Source organism: Euphorbia lathyris, chromosome 4, assembly GCF_963576675.1.
Source record: "Euphorbia lathyris chromosome 4, ddEupLath1.1, whole genome shotgun sequence".
In the NCBI taxonomy this organism is placed as follows: Eukaryota; Viridiplantae; Streptophyta; class Magnoliopsida; order Malpighiales; family Euphorbiaceae; genus Euphorbia; species Euphorbia lathyris.
The window spans coordinates 12,318,252-12,344,022 of record NC_088913.1 but is presented as its reverse complement, the minus strand read 5'-3'; the positions used below and the strand labels follow the sequence as shown (position 1 = coordinate 12,344,022).

At 34.6% G+C, this 25,771-nt stretch overlaps 1 protein-coding gene across 3 annotated transcripts; it reads left to right on the top strand.

The window, feature by feature from the left end:
* The first annotated feature begins 5,095 nt into the window (after positions 1–5,095).
* Positions 5,096–19,132, top strand: LOC136226058 (DNA repair protein REV1). 3 transcript variants are annotated; one of them, XM_066014346.1, is made up of 25 exons: positions 5,096–5,504; positions 5,725–5,869; positions 6,140–6,255; positions 6,340–6,416; positions 6,992–7,467; positions 8,151–8,294; positions 8,636–8,768; positions 8,862–8,950; positions 9,037–9,087; positions 9,166–9,369; positions 9,893–10,012; positions 11,267–11,359; positions 11,518–11,577; positions 11,670–11,756; positions 11,856–11,939; positions 12,083–12,155; positions 13,266–13,334; positions 13,496–13,606; positions 14,048–14,221; positions 14,291–14,364; positions 15,135–15,715; positions 16,904–16,964; positions 17,057–17,508; positions 17,596–17,653; positions 18,110–19,132. In XM_066014346.1, the coding sequence occupies exons 1-23, from the start codon at positions 5,308–5,310 to the stop codon at positions 17,105–17,107; spliced, it is 3,270 nt and encodes a 1,089-aa protein (XP_065870418.1). In that variant the 5' UTR covers positions 5,096–5,307; the 3' UTR covers positions 17,108–17,508; positions 17,596–17,653; positions 18,110–19,132. The 3 variants fall into 3 exon arrangements, with proteins under 3 accessions (XP_065870418.1, XP_065870417.1, XP_065870416.1); XM_066014345.1 differs by having other exon boundaries at positions 17,596–17,691; XM_066014344.1 differs by lacking the exon at positions 18,110–19,132 and having other exon boundaries at positions 17,596–17,759.
* The last annotated feature ends 6,639 nt before the right edge of the window (positions 19,133–25,771 follow it).

Genomic DNA, 25,771 nt, shown 5'->3' with positions numbered 1-25,771 from the left:
TTTGTTTGCCATTAACAGTGTTTTTTGTTGGCTTTTTAAGAGAAAATTTACAGTGAAGCATTATTAACTTTATTTATTTAGGTAAAGTATTGGATGAAGTACATTCATGGTCTCTGATTTATAGCTCCATTAAAAGTGTGAAGTTTCTATTATTGAGATATTAAAGTCTATTTGGAGATTTTGTTTTCTCCAAAATGAAAAAATTACTTTTGAAGGTTTTAGTTAATCTATACTTGAAGCACAGCTATTGTATTTGAATTGATTACATTTTTATCTATTCTAAGGCTCATGCTTACCCCATTATATATTGGTTACATTTTTTATCTAGGAAAATTTATAAAGAAATTCAGTTTTAAAAGATTATCTATAGTAGTTAAATAATAATTTGAATTATATTAAATTAAGTAAATTATTATTTTTAATATATTTTAAAGACTAGAATTTATGAACTAGGAGTCTAGGATATATGTTTTAGTGTTTAGGATATATGTTTTAGTGTTTAGAATTTATGAATTGAGTTTAGAATTTATAAATTATGTATAAAAACATATATTTTATTTGTGATATATAGAAAGTAGTGACATATTGAGAATTATTTTAGTGATATATTAAGAATTATTTTTTATAGTATGATTTAGGTGTAATTTTATAATTGTTTATTTATTCTATTCATTATATAAATCGTTTTAGAAAGTGATTTAAAAAAAATATAAATTGTTTCATTTTTCTAAGAATTTTTAGTTTAGTTTTGATCTATACATTATATTTACTATTTTGGTTTTCAACACTGTTCAAATTCAAGACCGTCTAGGCGTTAGAAATCGAGAATCCGTCCCCCAATTAATCATCTAGAGTTTTGTTCGTCCGACTACCATCGTCTAACGTTTTTTTTACAACTAAAGTCCAAATTTGTCCTCTTTTTTTCTTCAAGGATTACATATTTATCTTTGATGTACAAAATGATAAAATTTTACTCCTACCGCAAGCAAGAATAATTTAATCCCTGCAAGCACGAAATGATAAAATTTTATCCTTACCTAATAGGATAATTTAATCTGTTCCAAAAAAGAATAATTTAATATGGTACTATACTTTTATTTGATCTATTATTTAATTGTCATGTTGAATTTTTTAGGGTAAATTCCAAAAAAAAAACCTGTGGTTTAGCCGATTTCCAAATAAACCCCTGTGGTTTGTTTTTACAAAAAAAAAGGAGCGTGGTAACGCCGTTACCCGAAAAACGGAAAATGGGTTAACAGTGTTAAAAATGCTGACGTGGCGAGGATAAATTTGAAAAAACGATTTTTCTTTATTTATTTTTTTATTTTTTTTCTTTCTTTTTCTTCTTCTTCTAGAACCAGCAGCCCCCACGACGTTCAATCCACTCGACGCAAAGTAAAGCGGAAGAAGCAATCCCGTCACAAAATCCTCTATCCTCTCTATCAATCTCTCTGCAAAATCACCTCCTTTCGTATCGTTAATCCCGAAAACAAATGCACTGAAAATCGAATGAATTCTGATCAAATCAGTTAAAAAACCCGACACCATAACTCCGGCTAAAGTCAAACATATATAAGCTTCATCCACCACGTCATGCTCCGGCGAACACCTGCTCGCAACCCATTCCATTGCCGGTCGAACACCTGCTCGCAACCCATTCCATTGAGAAGAAGAAGAAGACGAGATTCAAAAACTGTAACTGATTTGTTGGGAAACATGACCAGATCGAGCTCGACTGTGCAAGCAATCGGAGCTTCACCGGATTTGTTATTCACCAGCTTCGAATCAGGCCGCCAGAACTCAAATTCTATCATGGTTTACGATTTACAAACGTTTCTTCCAGTAACCGAGACCGGGCACTGTGAGATATTCGGAGCAGATCTTGACTCCGCAATTCCGGCGATGAAATTGAAGTGGGTGGAAGAATACGGGAAGATGTTCTTCACAGATTTGAGGAAATTGGGGAAGAAGAAGAAGGAGGAGCAGAAGGTGGATGTTGGGGATTTCTTTTTTATTTTTATTTTTATTTTATTTTTATTTTTTATTTTAATTCGGATCATTTTACCCCTCTGCCACGTTATCAAATTAACGGCGTTAAGCCATTTTCCGTTTTTCGGGTAACGGCGTATAACACAGTCCTTTTTTTTTTGTAAAAACAAACCACATGGTTTTTTTTAGAAATCGATAAAACCACAGGGTTTTTTTTAGAATTTACCTATCTTTTTAATATTATTATGTTAAATATTTATATTTATTGCGTTACTAACACAATTTTTTTTAAGAATGTTACTAACACAATTATAAACCATAGTTAAATGGCAATAACTAAATCCTATAAAAAAAGTTTAAATGTTTGCTATTTTTTTTTGGCTTAACATCTTCACCTAAATTTGTCACATTTTGTCACGTAATCCTTTATATTTTGTAGTCATCCTCTCAATTTAAAAATTGTCATATACTTGGTTCATTTTGTGCTTACATGACATTGAGTACACCTTTCGCATCCTGATGTGAACACTTCCTTCATTACTTTGAAACAGACTTAAAAATCTAAAGGCGCGAAGTATTACATTTGGTGAGTTAATGGAGCTAGTAGTCGAAAAACTGTAAAACCCAATCGAAACCAAACTAAAAAAGAGGTTAACCGAAAGTAATGGACTCGTGCATGGTTTTTTATTTTAAAATTATCAATTTTTAGTTTCGGTTTTGGTGTTCCAAAATCCACAGTTAACCAAAACCGATCGAATATCAACTAAATATTATAAAAATATAAAAAAATAAATTTACACTATTATATATATACTATATACTTATAAAACTATTTGTTATTTATCTAATAATATATCAATATATACTTACTTATTACTTTTAAAATATAATATATACTTATTACTTATTATTTTTTTAGGGAAAAGTACAAAAATAAACCTTGTGGTTACGCCCGTTTTCGAACAACACCTATGTGGTTTAAAAGTTTGCAAAATGGTACATTGAGGTTCATTCCGTTAGCAAACACATACCGTTAGCAACACCATTGGTATGTATTTGCTAACGGAATGAACCTCAATGTACCATTTTGCAAACTTTTAAACCACATGGGTGTTATTCGAAAACGAACGTAACCACAAGGTTTATTTTTGTATTTTTCATTTTTTTAATTAAAAATAATTCATTCACTAATTAACATTTAAAATTTAACAATTCGTTAATTATTGTTATTATGTTATTACTTACACATATTTACAGTACATGTTTTCATTAAGGTGAACCCCTATATTTTACTATATTCTTCTTTTCATTGATTTATAAACTTTATCGAATTTAGTGGACTAGTACATGGTTATTGTATTAAAAAGAACCGATGCAATGGTTAACCGATCAAATTAATCTTAATGGACTAGTTAACCGACCACGTGCACCCCTAGCTAATAGGATGCACACGATGGGTTGAGGGGGCTAATCAATGCTATGGAGGCATATATAAAAGGACACAAAATGTTACATTTGTTGAGTTGAGGGAGCTGATAGGTTGAATATAAGGGGACATCAAAGGTATTAAGCTTAATTTTTTTTTATGAAAATACGTATGTCATTTCAATAGATAAGAAAAATGCAAGTACAAAACTTTACACAAGCACATGCTATACCTAATACATGATCCGATAGATAAGAAAAAAAACTACAAAGAGCTAAACAAGTCACTAATGATACAACTAACACAAACAACTGATGAAACATATACTTCTCGAAACTCTAAATTTGCAGATAAACATGTGTAATCTAATCTTCATTATTTAAACCCGTTCGATTCTTCGGATCTAAATAATTTCTTTTGCAACAACCTAAATTTACCTACGGATAAGATCTACTGTTTATACTCTTACTTAATAAAAAAAATGTTACAAATGAAAAGATAATAAACAATAGATTCAACGGATTAAAAGATCCGTAAAATATATAAAGTCCAACTAAAATAACTTAACTAACAAAGAAAAAAAGAAAAACTAAGAAAATAGAATGGTGAAAGAATCTTCATTTTTCCTCAAATAGATAGCAACGAGCCGAAAGAGAAGGAAACCCAACCAACAAGAAGATGAAGACAATGATATGTTACTTTTAGGGATGTAAATGGGGTGGGGACGAGGACTAATATGTGCCCCGTTAGTGGGGACGGGACGGGGATGGGAAAGGGTATCCCCGAACCCGTCCCGTATTGTGTCCCGTGGGGATTCCTGACGGATTACCCGTTTAATCCCCGATAACATATTATTAATCATAGAAAATAAAAAATACGCATAGAAAAACTTGAACCTATGATTAATCCGATCCAAATGCTTTACCTCTATCTCACTCTATATCTATTTGTTCATCATATTCTCTTTGTCTATTCTTTTCATTTATTTCTTTTTTTCATATATTCTTTTAAACTTTAAATGGGTAAACAGGGATACCCGCGGGTCGGGGATTCCCCGCGGGACGGGCACAGGGATGAATTTTGTCCCTGTTTGTTTCGCGGGGCGGGTATGTGGATTCCCCGTTTAGTCGGAGAACGGAGATGTGAACTCCAATCCCTGTCCCGTTTACATCCCTAGTTGCTTTGGAGGAAATTTGGCAATGAATGAGATGAAAAAAGGAGACACAATTGTTTACTGACGTTGTAAATACGATTATAATAATGTATTAAAATACGATTATAAAAAAGAAGGATAATGTACCATTATTTTGGTTTTTGGAAAAGTATTAATTTAAACTCCATGTACAAAATAACACTAATGTAGTCTTAACATTTAAAAATGATACTAATTTAGGCATCGATAACGGAACGTGAAACGTCATTCATATTATTCCGTTAAGTTATGATTTCTCTCTCCATGTACAATTAATAGAACTTAATAGAATAATATAAATGACATGTCTCGTTTCATTATCCAGACCTAAATTGGTATCATTTTTAAACTTGAATTGGTATCATTTTTAAACGTTAAACCTATATTAGTGCTATTTTATATATAGAACTAAATTAGTATTTTTCTAAGATCACATAGCCTTGCTTCTAAAAAAAAATAAATATATCAAAATAGTAATACATGAAAGTTTTGAATTCGGTTAGCTAGGAGAAATAGGATTCGGAGGGATGAGACGGATAAGCGGCTCCGTGAACGACTGAAGCAGGATCCAGCGGCAAATGGGATGATATAAAAAGGATTTTAATTTTGCCGCTTCATTTTGAAACAACAGAAAAGAAACATAGACGCAATCTTCCTTCCTTAGCACTCTTCTTCATTGGCAATCTTCATCTCTGAGAAAATGAGCCACGAATCCACTCGATCGGCTAACTCAGGCCAAAAATCAAAGAGAAGCCTCGCCAATTCCAATTCTTCTAGTCACAGCAATAAGAATAGCAAAAATAGCAAGCAGAAAACCCTAGGTATGGCCTGGGGTGCTAATTCTCTTTCATCCTCTCGCTCCTCTTTCCGCAGCTCTCCTTTTTCTGATTTCGGCAGGTCATTTCTCTTCCCTTAGAATGTTGTTGCTGTTTTTTAAGATTATTTTGATTGAATTTGTCAGTATTTTGTTTCTTCATAATTAAGAAGTTAATTCACCTGATCAGATGGAACTTGATTGGTGAAGGATTTGGACTGGTTTCTTTTTGTAATTTAGTTGATGTTTTGAATGGGATTTTAATTGGATTGAATTTGTGAGTTTTTGGTGTTTTGAATGTAGTTACATGGCAGAGAAGAATAGGAAACTTCAAAACCAGTTCATTTCAGAGGCTTCTGATTCTTCTCATGGTGGTTCCACTTCTGAGAATCTGATTTTTCATGGTGTTTCCATCTTTGTTGATGGTTTCACTGTTCCTTCTAGCCAGGTGGTTTAATATCTTCCTGTTAAGAATATTTGTTTTTATTTATTTATTTTGAATTCCTGAAAGGAGTTGTAAAACAAAAGGGAACTAAAAAATTCGATGTTCTTGGTTCACCATATGAAATAAATTTTTTTTGATGATCATATTTGCTTGGTTAGTGTTGTTTATTATTAGGAGTGGAAGAGGTGAGGTATTTTTCTCTCTTTATTATGAATTTATTGCCAATGGGAGATACTGTTGTTAACAGTATCTGACATTTTAAGTCTGCTTTAGGAATTGCGAGGTTATATGTTGAAGTATGGTGGGCGATTTCAGAATTATTTTTCCAGGCAACGCGTTACGCATATTATTTGCAGCAATCTTCCTGACAGCAAAGTCAAGAACTTAAGGTTCACAATGGTTTATTTGTTTTGTTTTTCTGAATTTGACAGATGGTTGAATTGTATTTTTATTAGCTGTTAAATCCATTGCAGGTCGTTCAGTAGAGGTTTGCCTGTTGTCAAACCTGCATGGATTTCGGATTCTGTTCTTGCAAACAAACTTTTGAGTTGTAAGATTATGCTTTTTGTTGATGTGTACTTTCCATTTATATTGGATGTAGGAGTGAAATAAATCATAAAACAACTTATGAAAGTTGGTAGAAACAATATTAGTGAATGATTTGTGTAATGTTTTTAGCTAACAATAATATTTGGAATTTGTGATTCGCTGTTTCACTGCTTTGGAAGTAAAATTGCAAGAATCTCCTCTCTTTTTTGTGGTTTGGCATTTGAATGGAACCAGAATGATATTAAAGGCTTGTCCTATGTTTTGCTAATGCAAATATATTTATGATTAATATGCAAAGTATTGCTGAGCAAATAAGGAAATTACCTTTTGTTATTTTGTTGTGCCAAATAATGATATTGTAGCTTTTTAGTAACTACCTCTCATAACTAATATATTATAAAATCATGCAAGTATGCCCTTAGTAGAACTGATTTACTTCTATCTTGGCAAGAGGTTGTTGGGGATTGAGGAGACCCTTCTGGACTGGATTTGGTTATGTTTTTCTTGCTTCTATTTCTCATGTCTGGAAGATGGCTAGAGTATTGATTGCTATGGATTTTTTATTGGTGTCTCTAGGGGTTCCTTACCAACTTGAGCAGCTTGCCAATAACCAACCAAAGCTATCTGACTTCTTTGCTACAAACCGTAGACCAGTTGTTGAGGATGGTCCAAATTTTATTGGATGTAATGTAAATATGGACCCATCTTTAAAGGGTGGCACATTCCAAAATACGAAGTCTGAAGGAGTTGATCTTGTGAAAGATGGAGAACAAATGGACGGACAATTGGATTATGCTGATCATCCAATCATGCTGGATAGCAGTGGTGGAAAATCTTCAGAAGTAAGGATGGCAGGATGGAGTAATACAGAAGATGAGAACAGTGTAGACACTGAACTTGGTTCTAGCTCCTGTCAGTTGCCTGCATCAGTCAACAGCTCTTGCTTAGATATTCCAAACATGAAAAGATCACCAACTCCATCAATTTTAGAACCTTCTAATTCATCTTGTTCTACTCTTGAGGATCCCAATTTTGTGGAGAATTATTTCAAGGTACATTTAGGGAAAGTAACAGAATATTACCAATAAAACAAATTGTTTTACTTTTGTACTCCAATATCCTGTTAGCGTTTGTTTTCTGGCATTTTTTTTACAAGGAATTAGATTTTATTATTTATATTCTCTCTTCCCATTTTAGTTGTTACATATTTTGAACTTGGATATATAGTGGAATATTAGGCATACTTTTCTTGGTTGCAAAACGGCTATGACAGTGAAGTCTAGATGACCAGTACATGTAGTTTTATTTTAAGGCATTTGGTGTGTTTTGTTCTTTCTTCACAACTGAGAAATCATTGAAATTGGATGTATCTAATGCAATGTTTCGATCTCTATAGCCTCAGCAAGTGATTTTTTTTTTTAATCACACCTACCCAGTATGTTATTTCCTACTTCATCCATTTTTGCATGATTTCTTAAACTAATATCAGACTTCATGTATTTATTCCACTAACTACTACACTAAATTCAGTGTGTAGTATGATAACATGCATGCTTGGAATGCTTCTGGGGAACTAAGGCATTTGAATTCTGAATTCTTGATGGGTTGACTTTTCTATTTTAACGTTTATAACTGTCAAGTTGTGCATCATGCAATATTCTGATATGATATCATATATCATCAATTATGGTTCACTATATGGTGATATGTGAACTAAGCTTCACTCCTTTTGCAGAGTTCAAGACTGCACTTCATAGGAACCTGGAGGAATAGATACCGGAAGCGTTTTCCCTGTCTCCCTTGTGAGTTTAAGTGCAGAGGTTCAACTTCTAATGCTTCTGATAATACCCAGAAGAACAAGGTTATCCATATTGACATGGTATTTTCATTCAACATCCTTAACTATGTAAATATTTGCTTGCAACTAGTTCAATCTCATGTGCTACGCACACTGGAACCCTCAAGTCTTAAACTGTTATAAAGTGTAACTAACAAGAAAAAAAAAGTGATTCTCACTTTTATTATATAACTAAGCTCACTTATGTTTGATCAGTTTGAGATTTTAGACTTGATATATGGTTGTCTGAATATCTTGCATACGGGTCTGCCTTTAGTTTTGATCCTAATTGGGATATTTTGCATGGTTATCTTATCATTTTGTCTCGTATTTCTATTTCCTTCTTTCCCTCAAGCAGTTAATAACACTAATATGATGTACAGGACTGCTTTTTTGTCTCGGTAGTTATCAGGAACCATCCTGAGTTGCATGATAAGCCTGTAGTTGTGTGCCATTCAGACAATCCTAAAGGAACTGCTGAAATTTCTTCTGCGAACTATCCTGCCCGAAAATATGGTCTGTTTTATCCTTGCTCATTGCTCTTTAGCATACTTTTCATCTGAATTGTCTCTGTTTTTACTCAAGCACAATGCTATTCTCATTATTCAGGAATTAGGGCTGGAATTTTTGTTAGAGATGCTAAAACTCTTTGTCCACACCTCATCGTTGTTCCATACAACTTTCAAGCTTATGAAGAGGTAGTTCATATATTTAAGCATTCATTACTAATTAACTTGCTTATCATTCTGCCTTTTGGAATTATATGATATTTCACGTGATGCAGGTAGCAGATCAATTTTATGATGTCTTACACAAGCACTGTAGCAAAGTTCAGGTAGGTTTATTTGTACAATCATTTTCTTTGAATAATTATTTTAGCTGCAGTGGTGATATTGCTACTGATATGACATAGGCAGTAAGCTGTGATGAGGCCTTCTTAGATATCACAGAATTGGAAGGGGAAGATCCTGAGTTGTTAGCTTCAAAAATAAGAAAAGAAATATTCGAGACTACAGGCTGCACTGCAAGTGCCGGAATAGCTGGGAATATGCTTATGGCTCGTCTTGCCACTCGAACTGCTAAACCTGATGGCCAGTGCTGCATCCCCCCAGAGCAGGTATGCTTGCTGATTGTTGCATTAGCTCACATTTTTGCTTTCCATGAGTTTGAAACTTTTATACATAGCATTTGTGAGCTGATGATTTTGTTGGGATGTACTGTCATTTGCTTTGCGATTGCTGTATAATTTTCTGCTTAAATTTCATGGATGGGACCTGTCATGGAACCAATGAACTAAAAGCTTAAGCTAATAGTTAAGGCCCAATTCATATTAACATCTGACACACCCCCGCACGCAAATGCCCACTGGGCTTGAAGCATGTAAAACACAGGCACATCTTACCATGTGTTGAAATTCAATCAACAAATGTGGTTGCCAGGAATCGCTTAATCACTTGGTCTAAGAGGCTTTGATACCATGCCATGGAACCAAATGAACTAAAAGCTTAAGCTAATAGTTAAGGCCCAATTCATATTAATATCTGACACCTATTTATTAACTTGATTATGTTTAGTTTGCTAAGCTAGAACTTGATTATGTATTCTCCTTTTTGCTAACTGAAGTAGTTGGATTATTGTAGGTGGATGAGTATTTACATGAGCTGCCAATTAAGGCACTTCCAGGAATAGGGTATGTGTTAGAGGAGAAGTTGAAGAAGCAAAATATTTGCACCTGCGGACAATTGCGTTTGATCTCTAAGGTTAGAATCAGCAGAAGCATAATTCTCTACTTTTATGTGTTGAAATAGTTCTGGAATTTTTTTGTTAATATTGATTGATTGGCAAGAGGGCGAGCCTTGGCGCAACGGTAAAACGTTGTTGCCGTGTGACCTGAGGTCACGGGTTCGAGTCTTAGGAGCGGCCTCTTGCCAATTAAATTGGCAAGGGAAGGCTTGCCCCCAATACACCCTTGTGGTGGGACCCCTCCCCGGACCCTCGCTCAGCGGGGACGCGTAATGCGACCGGGCCGCCCTTTTTTTTTTTTTTATTGATTGATTGGCAAATGCTTACTCTTATTTCTTTTATTTAGTTTTCTTAGTTCTATTCATTTTATTCTCCCCCTTTCTACCTGTTATAGAAAAAAAAAAGTGTTTGGTCTCTTTGGGCAGTCATAAACAGGAAAATTGAGTCAATAAATGGTGAATTTTGATTGTGGAAATTTATATGAGATAAATGGTATTTGAATGATGCCAGTACTAGCAACAGATTTTTTCCTCACCTTTCTGTCCAAACCTGAAAAACATGAGTAATATAACTAAAACTCACTGTAGTCAAGAAAATGTGAAATGCTGGACTATTTATTTACATGAGATGATCTAGAGGTATTCAGAAATAAAAATGGCTATACCCATGGGAGATAATTGTTATATGCCTGGAAGACTCATTAAAATCTTTAAATGGAATAAGAACTTGTGACTTTTTTTAATCATATTATCACTCTGCACAGTTGATTATAGGAGAGACGGAATTGTAGGCAGTATTTTATCACTTGAGGTTATTACTGGGATTTCTGATAGGAGGTTACACAGGAATAATATAAACTTTTCTAGTTCACTTTGGTGGTTTATGTCTTTATTATTATTTGAGCATCTTGAAAAGCAGAACTACTTGGTTTATAAACACGACAACCATTGCATGCTTTCATTTGGATAGAAGTCGTACACAAGGTCTCTTTTGTATCAGTATTCCGTGGTCCTATGTATATTTTGTTTGTATGATTTTCAGATTGAAACTGGACAATATGCTTCAAAGATTTATAATTATGGATGATAATCATAATTTCTTTTGGCTTTTGGACCATCTCCTCATCCATGTAGAAACTAGAAACCGCTTTCAAGATCTGCTTTTATGCTTAAGGAATTGTATCTGTTTTAGTTTAGAATATAAGTTGGCATTATATAAAATTAACAAAGGAGATGTTCAAGTACCTTACTCTATCTTCCTGGAATCTTTAGGAATCTCTGCAGAAGGATTTTGGCAATAAAACTGGCGACATGCTCTGGAATTATAGTAGAGGAATAGATAATCGGCTAGTTGGAGTGATTCAGGTTCGGCAAAGAAGATGCCTTCTCTGATCCAATGCTGTTGAGCTGTCCATTTCAAAATTTTCTTCGTTGCTTTGATCAATCAATCAATTAATTTTAATTACTTCCCCACGCCTTATATTATTATCATTTGAGTATGTGTATTGGATGATGATCTGCAGGAAAGCAAGTCTCTAGGTGCTGAAGTAAATTGGGGTGTAAGGTTTAAGGATTTGCAAGATGTGGGTATTCTTCTACACAGTAGTGCTTTGATTTATTATTATTTTTATTTTGAAACTAAATGGGTTAACAAATGATAAATTGATAACTCCAGAGTCGGCATTTTCTACTAAACCTTTGCAAGGAAGTCTCGTTACGCTTGCAGGGCTGTGAAATGCAAGGGCGGACCTTTACACTTAAGGTATTTCATTCTTTGGTTGGTCTCTTGTTGGTTATTGATTTTTCTTAAGCTGTTATGATATGAACTAACTGACATATTCTTGTCTGATATGTATATCAGATAAAAAAGAGAAGAAAAGATGCTGGGGAACCTACAAAGTTTATGGGCTGTGGGGACTGTGAGAATCTAAGCCACTCAGTGACGGTAGATATGAACCAAAATATGTGTTTCCAAGATCTTTGTACACAGTATATCACACATATATAATGTGCAAGCATCCAATATCCAATATGCACACATGCATTTTTGTTTAGTGCTCAATTATTTAGGATGTGATTACATAATAGGTTCCAGTTGCTACTGATGATGTTGAAGTGCTTCAAAGGATAACAAAGCAACTCTTTGGTTCTTTTCACCTAGGTAAGTCAGCTGCGCGAGTATAAATCATATTGTATTATGTTCTTAATGGAAATGCTTATGAACTAGCTTAACTATCAGGCTGCGCAGTTTTTTTTTTTTATGATAGTTATGGTATTTTAATCATCTTGTATTATGATAGTTATGATACAGGTTGCGCAGCTTTTTTTTTATGGTAGTTATGATATATCAAAAATGTATATCACCACAAGATGATTAAAATACCATAACTATCAGGTTGTGCAGCTTTTTTTTACGAACTCAATTAGGTACCTTTCTTTTGTGGTGATATACATTTTTGATATATTAGCAAAATACTTGGATGTATAGAAGTTTGCTAAATTTGCAGTTTGTAACAGACCATGAAAATAGAGAGAAATACATGGGATACCATGTAGATTAAGAGCCTACACATGCATATATTAAACTTAAGATGAATACACATATTTATACAAGGTTCTCTCTAAGCAAACATAGCAGCCCCACTAGACCCTACTAGCAGCCATCTAACTGTCATAGCAGCCTTAGGCATGCTTACATTTATTACATTGACTTATTCTATAACATAGATGTAGTTGTTCTTTGATTCCTCTCTAGGTAGTTTTACTTGGGGGGATAGTTAATTACTTGGAGTAGGCTTTGGAAGTAATGCGGTGAAGTATAAGTTTGGGCTAACTAAGCTCACCATATAGATTGTTTTTTGTTGAGAAATTTAGGCCTAACTCCACTCTCAACATGAATATTTAGTATGTTCCTCTTGCCTAGGGCTAGACATTTGGGGCGCGAAGTTTGTAGAATTAGACTCAGGTGAATCAACGTTAAATTAGGTGGCTTTGTACCATGTTAAACAATTTAGGCCTAACTCGACTGCAGAAGGTACCTCCAAAGGGGAGGATTGCATCACACTTATCAATTACTCTTTACCTCTATATCTAGTTAATGTGAGACATCTTAATGGTTTTGATACTACAAGATCTTTTCGCTTTTATCAGATTTTCTATACTGGGTTAATCTATTGTCATTCCTGTTATTGAGATCAATGTAGTAGCAATTCCAAGATTTGTTTTCGGATGGAAATGGTTGAACTGATTTATCTTTTGGCGTTTTGCATAGATGTCAAGGAGATTCGTGGTGTGGGCCTGCAAGTTTCCAAGCTTGAAAATGTTAATATTTCTAAGCAAGGTATCTACTGTATAGTCTTGAAAATAGTTCATGCAGTAGTGCTTTTGAAGTTTTACTGCTTTGTGCATTATGTTGACAATTCATTATTCCTTCAGCTGCTGTATTTTCTTCTCCTGGTTATGGTATTTAAAATTTACTGTTATGGTTCTTTTTTTTTCAAGGGGCTGAAAGGAATTTTTTAAGATCATGGCTCACCTCTGCCTCAGCAGCTGGGACAACAGAAGCACATCATAGTAGGGTCAATAGTGTATCCAATGACAGAGATAATATAGGTAATTTTACTCGTATATGTTTAAAAATATTATTATTAAGAGTCACAATATTGATATCATTATTACTAAACATGGTCATTGCAATGTATAAAAGGTTGGATTTGGCACAGAAAATTTAATTTGGTCCTAGTGCCTAGGCAAGGTGGTGATGATTCAGGATTGGGTGTATTTTATGTGTATGCATGCTTGCTTGCTGAAAACCTAACAAAATATTAGGCATTTCCATTTGGAGAATTGGGCCATGGATTGCCAAAAAGTGTTTGTTATCTGACTTCCTTGATTTCTCTGAAATAAGCGTGAATTCATGACTTGTGTTATGATTTCACCTTTTTCAGATCTAGGGTAAAACCCATCTTAATTATTTCCTCACCAGATTGAAGTTTTTGCTCAAATGAACAATATCATATTCTAAATTAGCGCTTTTTTCAAATCATGTTTCAGCTCCACCTCTTCTTCAAGATCTTGATATTGAAGTTATTCAGAGTCTTCCTCCAGAACTCTTTTCAGAGTTAAATGCAATTTATGGAGGGAAGTTAGCAGGTTTCATTTCTCAAAGTAGAAGGAAAAGTGAAAATGGTGATAATTCTCCATGTATCTCTTCTCATGAACAAGAAGGTAACTCTTCTTTCTATTTGGGGCTAGTGTGATGATGGTTTCTAGTGTCTCATTGGCTTGGGTTTTTAGGTGCTGCTGCTCATGGTAAGGAACCTTCTGCATCAACAATGGATACTCCAAGATCAGAACTATTGGAAAACCAGGTAAGATTTTTTGATTTTCCTTTCAATATTTCTGATTTTTGTTGGGTTTTATATAGGTACCTTTCTTTGATTTTTTTACTGCTAATGTGCATTGTGCAAGAGAATAGCCGTTGATGCATGCGGCTATTCGATTCTAAAATTAAAAGCTGTCTAATTTAGTCTTGACAAGTTATTGATGCCCTTGCATTATTATTAATATTAATAACAAAACGTATTTTAGACTGACTTTTGAACTTTGATTTTTGAAATGATAACTTACATTTCTAAAATTTTATTCTCATGACATGAGATGATGAGTTTGTTAATTTACTTCAATGCAAGCAATATGAATCTTTGTAATTGTAACATTACTCCTTGTTAATTGGACCAAGTTGCAATTCATCTATTGATGAAAATTCAATTTCATTTTCTTTGTTAAAAATGAGATATTTTTGGCTGTTATATCATTGCTTGGAATAAGTATATGGCTATGCTATTCATGAAAACAGGCCTAGAAAACAAACACTGAGCAGTGCAGTGACATTAGTAGAGCGATAGAGAGGAAACTACTAACAACATTGTTTAACTTGTTTTCCTTTCTAGTAGGATCAGATTCGCTTTCATGCACGACCCACTAGCTTTCTTTTTTCAATATGTAATGTTTGCTACCTTGAATAGTGATGCTACCACAAATAAGTTTCTATTCCCTTGTCTGAGTGCTGGAGAATTTGGGTTCCTTCCCATGCATCAACGCTTTTGGCATTGTAAGATGAGCTTTTGAATTTTGTCAGGCAAGCCGGCGTATGGATGATGCAGCACCATTGGTTGGGAATGTATCATACCATGAGGCTGTTCAAACTGTGGGACCTGGAAACACTGATATAATGCCTCAATCTCTAAGTCAGGTCGATACCTCAGTGTTACAACAATTGCCTGATGAGTTGAGAACCGACATTCTTGGATTGCTTCCTGCACACAGGATACAAGAATCAAATGCACCCTTGGCACCTCATGCCGAAGTTTTTCAAGAATCATTGGAGGTTGCCGAGTGTCAATCCATTTCAGTTAATTTTGTTCTAGAGAGAGATCTCTGGAAAGGAAACCCTCCACATTGGGTTGATAAGTTCAAATTAAGCAATTATTGGATACTGAACACTCTTGCTGAAACGTATTACAAATTGGGCGCAGCTGGAACTTTATCTTCTATATTTCAGCGCACAATTTCTGAATGTCTTCATTACATGGATGAAAATGATGATGGTTGGGATGATGAGGCTGCTAATTACTTGTGTGAACTTCTGAAGCAGTATATCAAACTAAAGATAGAATTTGATATTGAAGAGATTTACGTTTGTTTCCGTCTCCTTAGAAGGTGAGTCATATTCTTCAAACACATGCAAGAAAATGTGCGAGATCATGTGGATACATTATAGTTTTGCTTTTGTGCATGATGCAACTGCTAATGTAGAGTTGTTTGATTAATTATTAGGGTAAAATATATCCTTGGCCTATGAACTATAACAATACTAACATTATGAGCCCTAAACTTCATTTCATGATATAAAAGTATTTGAACTTATTACAATACTAACATTGGGATAAGGGCCAAATTTGACCCTAACGTTTTCGGTGAAGTGCATATTTTCCTCTAATTAATGTACGAAATGATCCAAATTTAACCCCGACGTTTTCAAGCAAGATCACTTTTAGCCCTACGTCACCAAAATTTTAAGAAGGTTGGTTTAGCTGTTGTTTAACTATCACATCGGACTTTCCAAACATTAATTATGTCTAAGATATTTAATGTGTCAGTAACACAGTTACAAAAAATTTGCTAAAATGCTAACAACTAAGTATGTTGTAGAGTTAGTTGTTAACATTTAGCAAAGTTTTTTTTGTAACTGTGTTAGTGACACATTAAATATCTTAGACGTAATTGATGTTTTTTTTTGTCAATGTGTCTAAAATGTTTACTATGTTGCTAATATAGTTACAAATAACCAACAAAAAATGTGTGAAACTACTTTTGTTTATAGACAAACTTGTTTTGAAGGTATGGTGTGCTAGTTATATGACAGTCAAACAAGTTTTTTTAAATTTTCGGTAACATAAGACTAAAATTGATCTTTCTTGGAAATATTAGGGTTAAATTTGCACCATTTCGTATGTTAGGGTTAAATCTACACTTCTTCAAAAACGTTAGGATCAAATTTGATCTTTATCCCTACTAACATTAAAGTCCAAATGAAAGAAAATCCGTATGAAAAATTAACAATATGATGACATGGACAAGTTTGACCATATCGACTCTTTTTTATCCGTGTCATCATAAATTTTGGTCAAATATCTAATTCTATGTCATCCTTTAGTTATTATTTTTGGCGGATTTTCTTTGATTTTGACATAAATGTTAGTATAATGTAAAGTTCAAGGACTTCTACATCACGGAATGAAGTTAGGAGCCCGTCGATGTATTTTACCCTTAATTGTTATATTATTTGGGTAGACTTTTTTACTTCACTGTTCCTAGTTACATTGATTGGAAATCCAATTTGTTCAGGTTTACAAAAAGGTCAAAGTTCTTTTTACAAGTATACAATGATGTCCTTCCATATCTTCAGGTAGTGCACCGATTTTATATTAATTATATGTTGTCTTTATTTAACAGCTGCTTTATATGTCTGACTTGTTTCCCTATGAACTCAATCTCCAGTCATCTGTTGGTGTACATTATGGAGGAAATTTGAATATTTCACTGGAGTAGTTCCTGTTTTGATGAGACTCCTTCTATACTTGAGCTTATGGTTGCTACTTTCACTTGACAATTTATGGTTAGAGATACCGTTAAGCGATCAAGTTTGGTAGCCCAATTTGGGGAATCTCCTGCCTCTCCCCCATCTGTCGTCACAAGTTACAGGGAGGATAGGAAGTGCTCTCCCGCAGTCCGCAGAGGGATACACAACCGGCGTACAAACCATTAGTGAAGTGAGTAATCTTCCACCAGGGGCAAGTCCAGCGGATATACCAGTTGGATAACTCTATTCGAAGAAGGGATCAGGGAATTCTATAGGCCGCTTGGATCAGTTACAGGACCTTATCTGTGAGAATCTTTTGGAGGAGCCACAATCGCGAGCTTCTGCATGACAGTAGTTACATATTGAAAAGGTGAGATTTGACTCTAGCTTGGACAGTTCATTGCTAATTTTTCTCTGGATCCTAAAAGTATTTTTTACCATGGTTATCTTTTCTCAGGCTCCAGAAAGGAATGAATTTTTGATCCTCCACATTTTTCAGAGTGAAGAAGTATTCGGTGCTGCTTGCTAATTGTCATTTTGCGTTATTATCTAAGTAATTGCGTCTTTCTAAATTTTGGACTAAAAAGGATATTGAATGTCACCAACATAAAAACTATTTGGGTGAGTTTTTATATATATAAATCCTTGAATTTTACATTTCTGTAACATTAAAGTTTAAATCAACAACAAGCATTAAAAGGGATAATGAGACGATAACCCGGACAGATTTGTCTACATCATTGACTCTTTTTCTACCCATATCACAGTAAATTGTGGTCAAAATCTTTTCGTTAATTTTTTAACGAGTTTTTGCTGATTTAGGCTTTAATGTCATAGTAATGTAAAGTTCAAGGATTTTTATGTAAGCAATGAAGTTTAGGTACTATAATGTTAAAGACGCTATAGTTTAGGGGCTGTAAATATAGTTTGCCCATATAATGTACTTACGTTATATCTTTTCTTAATGGCAGAAAATATATCATCTTGAAATACATTCTCTGGGTGTGGATATTGAAGGTTGAGCGTCGATATTGATGAAGGTTGTGGCTATGGAACAAGGTATGAGAATTGATTTGGCTGGGAGTTGAAAATTAGTTTTTCGTTGAATGATTATAATTCATATGGCTGCCCTGAAGAGAAGTCAAAACTGTCTTGATAGGCAGTGTAATGCCACTTAGTAATTGCATCATCACAGCCTTGCTTGTTCGTTGCATTACTTGGTTTATCTCAGGGAATATGGGGCATTCTCGGTTAGTTAGTTATATTTCAGGCCGGATTGCAGGCTGCTACTCGCCTGCATGAATTAGTTCCCTGGCCTTGTACACACCCACCCTGTTACACTGAGAGCTGGCTATTATGTCTGAAGTCCTTACCTTAAATGTAAGGAGGGGGATGCCGAAGGCAAAGCTAGTGACCGGACTGAAGTCGTAACAAGGTAGCCGTACTGGAAGGTGCAACTGGACCGCCTCCTTTTTAGGGAGAGTTAATGTCATTGGGTGATATGGGGGATTTTGTGAGATAGTACTCTGATGATTGAAATGGTTTTTCCTGTGGCTGAGATAAGATAGAAAGATGGTCAGGGCGAGGTCGTTAATAGGCGATCCCACTTCGATGCCAGAGTTAGTAGAGAACAAGATGAAGTATTAAACAATTAAGCGTAATTATAGAGAATGTGTATGTACCCTGATTATGGGATTTCTAGGCATATTTATAAGGTATCGCTATCCTTAGATTCCTCGGAAGACATTTGGACGTAATTTAAGTGAGTTGTATCCTACTTATTTTAGATTACCTTGATTCTAGACAAATGTGGCAAGATGTAGTCTGAGTCGGACTCAGATACTCTCCCATTGGTCCATGTGTCCGAGAAAGAGTGATATTCTTGTTTAGTTGAATCTGACGACTCTCATTGTTCCAGACGCTCCCATTTATTTAGAATATAGACACATGTACCGATATTATTTCATATGTTATCATTGGATATTTTGAATCGATATTACTTCACGGACAAAAAGAAGGAGCTACGTATGAGTTAATTAAACTTGTTGAATAACACTTTCTTTCTAGATAGTAAAGTAAAACGAACCTCTTGAGCTTGTTATCCTAGTTCGGACCAAGTTGACAAGATTTCCTTTTTTTTACCTAAGAAATAAATCAGAGAAGCCGTACATGGATGGCACCTTTTGCATTCTTGGTATAAAACCTCTCCGATGTCAAAAGCCAACTACTTGATTTGCTAATCAGATTTGATGCTCCTAATCCTGTTCACATTTTCTTTTTTATTTGTTATAGCATGCCTAAAATTTGACTCGGTTCATTTTTTTTTTCAAATTTTGGAATTTTAGATTAATTAATATCTAACACCAGTGTTGGTTACTTCTCCGTCCAGATTGCGCCACATGGTGCAATCTGAGCGGGGGAGTAAACCAACACCAGGTGTTGGATATAATTTTTTCTCAAGCCCGGACAAAGGAGGAGGGTTGCGGTAGGTTTGTGGCGGCCAGCGTAAAACTTAGCCACATCTTATGACATGAACCAGAATATAAATATCGTTGGGGCGTTCCCTACTCAGCGACGCGCTGCACTTCCTAGACCCGGGTGTAGTGATAAATGTGCAAGGGTTGCTAGGTCGTCGCCCCGAAGCGGCGTGCCACCCCAGGACCCGGGGGTGGTGTCAAATATGCAAGGGTTGCGGGTAAATAAGCTAGTCCACGGTAATGGTAGGGGTAGGGGTAAGGGTAGTAGGTTACGCTTTGGGACATGGAACATAGGTTCTTTGACAGGAAGATTAGCTGAAATTGTAGATGTTATGAAGAGGAGGAGAATAAATATACTGTGCTTACAAGGAACCAAGTGGGTTGGAGCCAAGGCTAGAGAGATAGCTCCTTGGGGTTATAAGCTTTGGTACTCAGGAAATGGAGTAGGTATTCTTATTGATAGGGAGTATATTGATGATGTAGTAGCGGTGTCTAGGAAGAGCGATAGAATTATGAGTGTTAAGCTAGTGATAGGGGATGAGGTTGTGAATGTCATTAGTGCATATGCGCCACAAATAGGATTAGATGTGTCTATAAGACAAGCTTTTTGGGATGACTTAGAGGAAGTGGTGCAACAGGTTCCTAGGGATGAAAAAATGGTACCGGGGTGATCTCAATGGACACGTGGGTTCTAGGCGAGATGGGTTTGAGAGTGTTCATGGAGGGTATGGTTTTGGAGATAAGAATGAAGCAGGAAATGATATTTTGGAATTCGCATCAGCCTATGACTTGAGTATCATGAACACATGGTTTATGAAGAGAACATCCCACTTAGTGACTTATCGGAGTGGCGGTAATGCGAGCCAAATTGACTTCTTCTTAGTAAGGAGTGCTTGGAGAAAGAGTTATATTGATTGTAAGGTGATCCCTGGTGAGAGTACGACAACCCAACATAGAGTAGTGGTGCTAGATTTTCGAAGTAGGAAATGTATAAGAAAACAAACACCACAAGTAGAGACTAAGATTAAGTGGTGGAAATTGCAAGGGGAGAATCAACAAAAATTTGTGGATGAGATGACCAAAAAAGATATTTGGACTTGCAATATGGATTTAGATATAGATTCGATATGGAATAAGATGGATCATATTATAAGGGAAGTAGCGAAGGAAGTTCTAGGGGAATCTAAAGGTAGCATGCCACCGGGTAAGGACACATCTTGGTGGACAGAAGAAGTACGACAAGCAGTAAAGAGTAAGAGAAATCCTATAAACTATTGGGGAAATGTAGGAGTGACGAGAACTACGAAAAATACAAAGAGACTAAAAGGGAAGTAAAGAAGGTCATACGAGATGCTAGAGCAAAGGTGAATCGGGATCTGTATACAAGATTGGATACGACAGAAAGGGAAAGAGACATATATAGAATTGCTCGGATGAGAGATAGGAAGACGCGAGATCTCGAAAAAGTTAAATGTGTGAAGGATGTGGACCAGAAAGTCCTAGTTGGAGATAAGGATATCAAGGAACGATGGAGGTCTTATTTTGATGACTTATTTACTAGAGATCGCCAACAAGATGTTGGAGATATAAGTATCCATCACGATATGATAAATCATGAATGCCTGCGGAGAATTCAAAAGGGTGAAGTCAAAATGGCATTAAGCAAGATGAAGTTGAAGAAAGCAGTAGGACCTGATGGCATCCCTATTGAGATTTGGAGATGTTTGGGGGAAAGAGGAATCGAATGGTTGACGACGTTCTTCAACAAAATTTGGAGAAACAATAAGATGCCATCAGAATGGAGGAAAAGTATCTTAATCCCTTTGTATAAGAACAAAGGCGATGTTCAAGATTGTGCCAACTATCGTGGAATCAAATTAATGAGTCACACCATGAAACTTTGGGAGCGAGTGATCGAACAAAGGCTAAGGAGGACGGTGAAGATCTCGGAAACCAGTTTGGCTTTATGCCGGAAGATCAATATGGAAGCCATCCATCTAATGAGACAATTAATGGAGCACTATCGAAATAAGAAAAAAAGACTTGCATATGGTTTTCATTGACTTGGAGAAAACATATGATAAGGTACCAAGGGAAGTACTTTGGTGGGCCTTGATAAGGAAAGACATTTCGCGGAAATATATTGACATCATAAAGGACATGTATGAGGGAGTATGCACGAGTGTACGTACTAGTGTTGGGAAGACTGAAGAGTTTCCTATTACGATTGGAGTGCATCAAGGTTCCGCACTAAGTCCATTTCTTTTTGCCATCGTTATGGATGAACTAACAAGTTCACTTCAAGATGGTATACCATGGTGCATGCTGTTTGCAGATGATATTGTGTTGGTTGATGAGACGAAAGAAGGAGTGGAGAGTAAGTTGGAACTATGGAGACAAACTCTAGAATCTAGAGGCTTTAAGTTGAGTCGAAGTAAGACATAATATTTGGAGTGTAAGTTTAGCGGCTATAGGAGTAGGGAGGCAGGGACAATCACCCTAGATGGGAGAGTTGTTCAGGCCTCGGATTGCTTCCGGTATTTAGGATCTATTATTCAAAAGGATGGAGAAGTAGATGGAGATGTAGCTCATAGGATTAAAGCTGGTTGGTCGAAGTGGAAGAGTGCTACGGGTTTCCTTTGTGATCCCGGAATGCCTAATAGATTGAAGGGAAAATTCTACCGGACGGCAATTAGACCAGCATTGTTATATGGTACAGAGTGTTGGGCAGTGAAACACTGCCACATCCATAAGATGGCGGTGGCGGAGATGCGTATGTTGAGATGGATGTGTGGTCATACGAGAAAGGACCGAGTGTGTAATGAAATAATTAGGACAAAAGTAGGGGTCACATCTATTGAGAATAAAATGAGAGAAAACCGACTAAGGTGGTTTGGCCATGTGAGACGTAGAGCGCTTGATGCGCCGGTTAGGAGAACCGAAGAGTGGCAAAGGGATGTAGTGGTGAGGGGTAGGGGAAGATCTAAGCAAACTTGGAGGAGGGTGATCGAGAGTGATATGAGTTTACTGGGAATTGAGTAAAATATGGTAGTGGATAGGACAGAGTGGAGGGAGCGAATTTGTGTCGCTGACACGACTTAATTTCACGGTTTTATAGGATGGTTCATGTTAGCCGACCCCGAATCATTTCGGCATTAAGGCTTTGTTGTTGTTGTTGTAAAAAACATTAGACGCTAGTCGGGTAAATAGAGTCTTCGAGGATTAATTAAATTTATATTTTTATATTTTTATTCTAGTAATCAATAGATTGTTATATAAATTCAATTAAAATATGTATTGTAATATCTAAAAATAATTATTTAATATAAAAAATAGATATATTTATAATATATTTTATCTAAAAATAATTATTTAATATAAAAAATAAATATATTTATAACATATATTTTAAAAAATGCGAAGTATCAATAAAAATAGCATTGCAATAACTCAAAACAAATATTAAAATATAATATTAACAAGTAATATAAAAAGTGAATTACAATAAAGTAAAAATTTAATAATAATATTTTTTTTTTCTTCATTGTCGTTGGTGTCTAGGGACCAAAAAAAATGTGTAAAAGGACTAATTGAATAAAATCGAAGTAGATTTTCAATTTTGAGTATTTGGACGATCCATACAGCCTTGTTATGCAAGTTTGATGGTCCTGTATGAATATGTTGCAAAATTACATTAAAAACAACATTTTTTTAGAAGTACAATGTATTTAATATTTTTTTTGTTACCTATAAACCTGAACAATAATTAAAATTATGAAAATAATTGATGTGTGACAACTTGAACCCCAAAAATGGATGATTACGAGTGGGAAACATTAAAATTTACGTTTTTTTTTTGATAAAGAAATATATTTTTTTTTATGACGACTTTGCATTTTTCGTCACAAAAAATTGCAGAATTTAGCATTTTTTGTCATAAAAAATTGAACGATATAGTATTTTTCGTTACTAAAAATTTTACGATTTTGCAACGGTTAAAATTTGGTCTAGGCGGATGCTGTATTCTGCCCCCGCTATGGCTGGGGCGGATGACGCATCCTGCCCCCGCCATGGGCCGGACAGATGCGGCATCCGCCTAGGCTAAATTTTGGTTGATTCTCTAAAAACAATATTTCAGTTTTGAATTTTTTTTATAAAAAGGGTAAAATTGTTCAAATGAGAACGGTGGTAAGTAATTTGGGGACGTTAAATAACAATACCCATTATTAAAATAATAATTTTTTGATATTTTTTGACTTGCGCAGAAATCATGATTGCATATCCCATTAGTCTGCTGCTAGCTTAAAAAGTTATAAAAACTCAACATGGATAAAGTACATATATGGTCCTTCAATTATATCATAATTAATAATGTAAATAAAATAAAATAAAAAGAAATCTGTAATTTAATTTCGGATATGGATTTAAATGGCAATAATTAAAATTCCAAGGCTTTTGATGTCAAAAAGCAAAATTTAGGGATCCTTAATGTTATGGATATATTTTAGGGTAAATTTCAAATAAAATTCATGTGGTTTTACTAATTTTCAGATAAAGGACTGTGGTTTACTTTTTGTCAAAACGAGGATTGAGGTTTTCAAATTTAGCAAAATAAGTATTTTTTCGATTGATACTATTAAATCACCTTTGATGACTTCAAAAATAACATATTTTAAGAACTGCTGATATTCTAAACAATTTTAATTCTTCAACTTTTTTATTTTGAGATTATTTAGATGATGCTTGGTAAAGAGAGAGAAAGTTAACGTTTAGAGAAAGAAAGTTCTAAAAAAGATCGAAAATCGAAAATGTAGTTCCATAAAAATTATGACATTGAACAACTTTAATTCTTGAAAATTTTCATTTTCAGGTCGTTAAAGATGGTTTTAATAGTACTAATCCAAGTGCGAAACCTCAATCCTTGTTTTGATAAAAAAGTAAACCAGAGTCCTTTATCTAAAAATTAGTAAAACCATAGGAGTTTTATTTGAAATTTACTCTATATTTTACTCCAACAAAGCTTGACTCCCTAAATGTATGTAAAATATAAGTAGCTTTTTTAGCCGACAACAGGTTCGAAGACTAGCAAACCAGCCAATTTTTTCTTCATTTGGATGATGCATGTTTATTTATTTTAATACAAGTTTGAATATTCAGATTGATTTGTGATCAATGACTTCAATTTGCTTCATGATTATTTAAGGGTGTTATTATATCCAGCCACCATTTTCCACCCCTAGTCCAGTTGAAAGGACGAAAATACCCTTTCAGGTGTTGGGGTGGGAAATGGCTATTTTTTTTTGCTCACCCGATACACGAGCGTGTGGCTATCACGCCCCACCATGTGAAACTAAATACCTTATATATTACAAATTAATTCAATAATATTTGAAACTAAAATTTAGGATTTCTTGTACAAATTAAAGTATGAAAAACAAATAAATAAGTAAAATTATATTATGTTTATTTAAATATATATTTAGTTCGATTTTCGGTTAAACCAATATTTTTTTTCGGAATAACCGAACCGATAACCGAACAAGGAAAATTTGACAACCGAACTGAACCAAATTATTAAAATAACCGAACCAAACAAGAATTTCGGTTCAATTATCGGTTATTTGACTTTTTGCTCACCCCTATCCCCAGCCGTTAAAACTACTCTTATTATGAATGGTTTCGGTCTCTCTGTTTCTAACAAATTAAGGTTCGGAGTGGTTAATTAACTCATTGAATTTGTATTTAATTACAAAATCCAACTTAATTAATATAGGATAAAAGATAAATTTCTCTAAGTTTGTTCAAAACGACTCAATCTTACTTTTATAGTTTAAATCTAACTTAATTTTAAAAAGTTTTACATTGATATCTAAAAATTGAGTCCGGACCATTTAGAAGATTATATGTATAAAGATTGAGCAAATTTGGTTTAGTAATTTTTTTACATAAGCATGTGTTTAACAGACCAATCATTTATTCACCATTGACAACCTTATTGATATGTATGGATCTTAATTAAGGTAATTAAGATCCAAATGATAGCTTTCAATCCAAATGTAGCCGGTCATTATGGAATGTTAAAAAATCTCTAGGTGCTTGGTGAAATAACAAACAACAAATAAATCAAACGAGTTATTTATTGAATTTAATTCTTAG